The sequence below is a fragment of the Manacus vitellinus genome, unplaced genomic scaffold (genome assembly GCF_001715985.3).
Source record: "Manacus vitellinus isolate BGI_N305 unplaced genomic scaffold, ASM171598v3 scaffold_53_pilon, whole genome shotgun sequence".
In the NCBI taxonomy this organism is placed as follows: domain Eukaryota; kingdom Metazoa; phylum Chordata; class Aves; order Passeriformes; family Pipridae; genus Manacus; species Manacus vitellinus.
In genome coordinates, this window is record NW_021940637.1 from 242,133 (window position 1) to 246,923 (window position 4,791).

General features: G+C 52.6%; 1 protein-coding gene across 1 annotated transcript in view; it reads right to left on the minus strand.

Moving 5' to 3' along the window:
• The window catches only part of LOC103766731 (cytochrome P450 1A4), a 5,245-nt gene extending 1,595 nt beyond the window's left edge, over positions 1-3,650 (minus strand). Inside the window, exons 1-5 of the mRNA XM_029963164.1 lie at positions 2,785-3,650; positions 2,438-2,564; positions 2,088-2,177; positions 1,875-1,998; positions 1,341-1,427 (exon numbers count right to left, since the gene is read on the minus strand). Of these exons, the coding sequence (XP_029819024.1) occupies positions 1,341-1,427; positions 1,875-1,998; positions 2,088-2,177; positions 2,438-2,564; positions 2,785-3,633 (1,277 nt within the window). The 5' untranslated portion in view covers positions 3,634-3,650. The remainder of the gene's footprint in view (positions 1-1,340; positions 1,428-1,874; positions 1,999-2,087; positions 2,178-2,437; positions 2,565-2,784) is intronic.
• Positions 3,651-4,791: the final 1,141 nt, after the last annotated feature.

Sequence of the window (4,791 nt, forward strand, 5' to 3'; positions counted from 1 at the left end):
TATCCCATCTAACCCTGCCCTCTGGCAGTGGGAAGCCATTCCCCTTTGTCCTGTCCCTCCAGACCCTTGTCCAAAGTCTCTCTCCAGCTTTCTTGGAGGCCCTTTAGGCACTTGAAGGGGCTCTAAGATCTCCCCAGAGCCTTCTCTTCTCCAGGCTGAACACCCCCAGCTCTCCCAGCCTGTCTCCAGAGCAGAGGGGCTCCAGCCCTTGGGGCATCATGAAAGTTTTCACCCACTGTGATGGGGTCAATGATCAAAAAAATCTCCTTGCAGAGAAAAGCTTTGCAGTGCTGTCTCATTTCACCATCCAAAAAACCTTTGGCAAGCTCTATTCCTGATCTAAAATGCCAACTCTGTGTCAGACTCCATCAGCTCAGTCTATTGAAACCTCTGTTCCAAGCTCAGATTATGTTTGCCTGTGCAGATAGTGGAGATGGATTTAATTCTGCTTGCAACCACCAGAGATTCTGCAGTTTCAGCACAGAAATCAGTCAGTAGCCCTTCAAAAAGGAAGGATGGAGACCAGAGGGTTTCCTCTCTTTGAATCCTCCCAGCAAAACTTCCCAATCTGTCCCAGCTTGGCTGCTGGGAGGTGCCAGGTGGGATTTAACAGTGTCTTAGCCGAGAATTTCTGTTTGGATATGGGAAATCCTCTCTGCACTAAAGACAGCATTCCCATTTCATGCTCACCAGAGCAGCAGGAGCAGAAGGAATACTGGAAGGTTTCTGTGCTGCTGGGGTATTTGGATACAAATATCTTGAGCTTCTGATCCAAAATACCCGGTCTGTGAACCACCTTCTGTATCAAGCCTTAATCAGCTTATTCCCCACCAGGAGGGACTCTATCAGGGAGCAGTGGAGAGACAAGATAGGACTTTGGCTTCCAGACCCCCTTTCATTCCCAAAACTGTTTATCATCAATGGCAACACAAGCCTATTGAGTTTACCAAGAGTCATGTCATGACATTCTTCTCCCTTAAAGAGGGAACCAGGCCATTCCTACTGAGCCATCCATCAACCCAGACCACAAGATCTACTTGGCAGGAGGATCTACTGATTCCTGATTATCCAGCAGCCTGAGCTTCTAGCCCTCACCCTGTGCATCGAGGGCATCACCACATAAATTGGGTAAGCCCTGGTGTTGGGGAGCTGCGGAACCTGGACCAGCACCATGCCCAGGAGAACCAAGGCTGGGCTCAGCATCAAATCCACATGATTTTTGGTTCAATCTGCCTTTTCCTTCATGATCCATTCATCTTTTGGCACAAGGATTAGAGTGATCTTAACACCAAGCAAACCCATGGCAGTCCAGATGAACACAGGGGGTTTGGAATACTCACTCATCATGATTCACTTGCCACTGGTTGATAAACACACAAGTGTTCTTTGGGATGTAGTATCCGTTCAGCACCGTCGCTTTTGTTGTGCTGAAGGAAACACAGGTGGGAAGATAAGTTAGAGGAGACCCACAGCTTCATGACTAATCAAAGCCTGGCAAGTCCTTCAATACCCTATTTTTGCTCTTAGGATTGGCTAGAAAATACCACAGATTGTATTTGGGTGATTCAATAGTCTTGGTCGTACTCTCCTCAAGAAGAAAAATTCCAGTTTCATTTCACAACTCATACCACATGGGTTGGGATGTGTTCTCTCCCAAGGTAGGAGGGAATTATAAAGCCAGGGGTGTCCACCATCCCTCTGCTAGCAAATATTTTGTAGTGAAACTACCCTCAAAGCAAAGGATTCAACCCCAGAATGGCAGCAAGCGGGAATATTTCCCCCTAGCAGGAATCAATTCCCAGGCAATTATCCTGCCTAAATGGAACCCCAAAAAAAAAACCCCCAAAAAAGGTGTCAGCCACTCCAGCCCATACCTGTGTGGGATGGTGAAGGGCAGGAAGGAAGAGTGCCTGAACATCTCCAGGATAAAGGCCTCTGTGTAGGGCAGTGTGCCCCGGTCAGACAGCCGCGGTCTCCTCTCCCGGCCGATGGTCTGGTCTGTGGGAGGTGGAGTAGAGGAAGAGGTTTAGGGTCAGTGCTGACCAGAGAGGTTTTGGACCCAGAGGAAGGTGGTTTAGTGGACTCACCTAGTTCTTCCTGGATCTTCTTCTGGATGTTGGGGTACAAGGCAACATACATGAGGCTCCAGGATAAGGCAGTTGACACAGTGTCAAAGCCTGGATGGACATGGAAAAGGCATTTAGTTATCAGAAGAGGACAGATGAGTGGGAGTTACAGATCCCACCACTCCAGATGTTTGCCATAGAGTGATTTCCCCATCAGCTGTCACTGAAAAGCTCTGGCCACTGCTAAGGAATGCCCTCAAGAGATCAACAGCAGCTTCACACACCCAAACGTGGCCAAGGTCTCACCCCAACAGCTTCACCTCCCGCTTCAGCCTCCAGCACCATGGCTTTACTCTCAGAAACATTCTCACCTGCCCCAAAGAGGTCGTTGACAATGTGAATTATCTTCTCATTGGAGAGCTGAACATGGGTATCCTCCCCAGCACTCTTCTCCTGGCAGTGCTCAATCAGCGAGTCCGTGATGTCCCGGATATGCTCCTGGGGAAGAGCTGGTGGGTCAGGAACATCACAGACACACAGGGATGGGGAAACATCCCCCAACTAGTGCTGGCTCCCAGAGAGCAGATGAGAGTGCTCCAAGGAGCTTTCCTGGGCAAGGTTGGAGGACGAGGGTGTGCCCTCTTCCCCACCTTGCCAGGCAGCATCTCTGGCAGTTGTAAGCATCTCCACCCAAATCAAAGGGCACCCAAGCTCTTACCTTATCAAAGCTGGTGTAATGCTCCTGCACAATTTTTTGCACAAAGGCGTTGAATCTCCTGTTGATGTCCTTAAAGAGCTCCATGGTGCGGCTGGGAAGGTACCGGAGCAGGGGGATGAAGTCAGCAGGGTGGCCAGCACCAGCCACATCCCCAAATTCATTGCCTAGGTTCACCACGCTGAGCAGCTCCTGGTCATTGTGCTCATAGCGCTTGCCAAAGCACATGGCACAGATGACATTGGCCACCGAGACCACCAGGTACTGGTTAAGGTCAAAGCTCTTCTCCTCCTTCATCAGCTGCAGGAACTTGGTGACCAGGTACTCAGCCTCCTTGGAGACGTGCTCCTCCAGCAGGCAGGTGGAGGAGGACGTGAGGCTGGGGGCAATGGAGAAGGTCTTCAGGGCATTCTGGGCCAGCTTCCTGCGGGCTTTCCACACCTCCCCAGAGTCGGGGCTGAAAGCCAGGCTCTGCCCATTCGAAATGTACTGGAAGCTCTGGAGGTCGGGGCGCCCCTTGAAGTCCTCTCCTTGCTTCACCAGGGCTTGCTTGATGGTCTCCAGCCCACTCAGCACCAGCACGGGCCGCATGCCAATCCTCACCTCCATCACGTCCCCGTACTTCTGGCTCAGCTTGGTCAGGGCCAGGTGCGTGTCCTTCCGCAGCTCCAGCACATTCCCGAGGATGGGATAGCCCCTGGGTCCCGGTGGGCTCTTCAGCCCCTTGGGTATGTGCTGCTGGAGGGATTGCAGGAGCAGGAAGACCAGGCAGAAGACAGCAGCCACAAGGAGCACCTCGGTGGCTGAGATGGCACCTTGGCTCCCCACCGGCAGCATCGCAGCCTTTGTCATTGCTGCCAGCAGGTAGAAACCCTAAAGAAGTGAACCAGAGTGTGGGCAAGGGCTGGTATCAGCAAAGGGCTGAGTTCTGTGGATGTTCCTGATGCTGAGACAGGGCACCGAGAGCCCTGAAACAGCTCAGGGCGATGGACCTGCCCGTGCAGCACTGGGGGTTTCAAGGGGCAGAAGTTGGAGACCCGTAAAGACTCCAAATGCAGTCACCCATCGCTAAAAGGGGGACCTCAGTCCCCCAGAGCCTTCAGTGACACCCCTTCCCCCAGAGAAGACCTCTAGACTGGCATGTAGAATCCTTAGTAATAAACCAAAGAGGGGCAGGTCCATGGAGCACCTCCAGGTTCAGGCACTTTTAGCAGTGACTGTGCAGGACTGTGGGCGGGAGAGGTGGGCTTCACTTCTGATCCACTAGTGCTGCAACTTTCTGCCCTTTAGGAAACTCCTTGCACTAAAAAACAGGGGTTTTTTTAGCCAGGAGGGGGAGGAATAGGTGCACAGCTTTTTCCTCTGCGTGCCCGGGAAGCAAAGGTGCTCTCTTAATCATGGGACCTCTCTTTTCTCCTGCAAAGTGTTTTACGGACCGCTTGACTAGAGGAGAGATGATCCTGATTTGAGTCATCCTAGCCTCTGCTTGCCAGCAAACTAATCACAGCATTGCCAGGAACCATCCCGAAGTCTGATGGCCACAAAAGATAACCACGGCTGTAGCCAGGGGCGGGGGGCAGCAGGATGAGTGCACCCTGCTCCCAGCTCTGTTGGAAATGATGGAATCATAGAATATCTCAAGCTGAAAGGGACCCATAAGGATCGTCGAGTCCAACTCCGAGGTCCTCGCAGGACTAAATCCTTCAGAAAACCCCGAGCAGGTGTGGGAAGAGGCTGAGTGTAAAATTCCACCTCCCCTAGGGTTTGGCACCCCACGGGACACCAGTGGAGTGATGATTCTGGGGGGCTGTTGGGGCCCCTGCACTGAGTGGGTGCAGCCTAACTGAGACCCCCCTCCCAGCCCACGGCAGCGGAAAGACCCCTGAGAGGAGAATTACTTCCAGGACCCTCAAGAAACCACCTACGGATAGGTGGGGGAAGGATGCTGCGGGAGATTTGGGGAGTCGGAAAGTGGGGACAGCCCACGTCGGGGCTGTCCATCACGTGGGG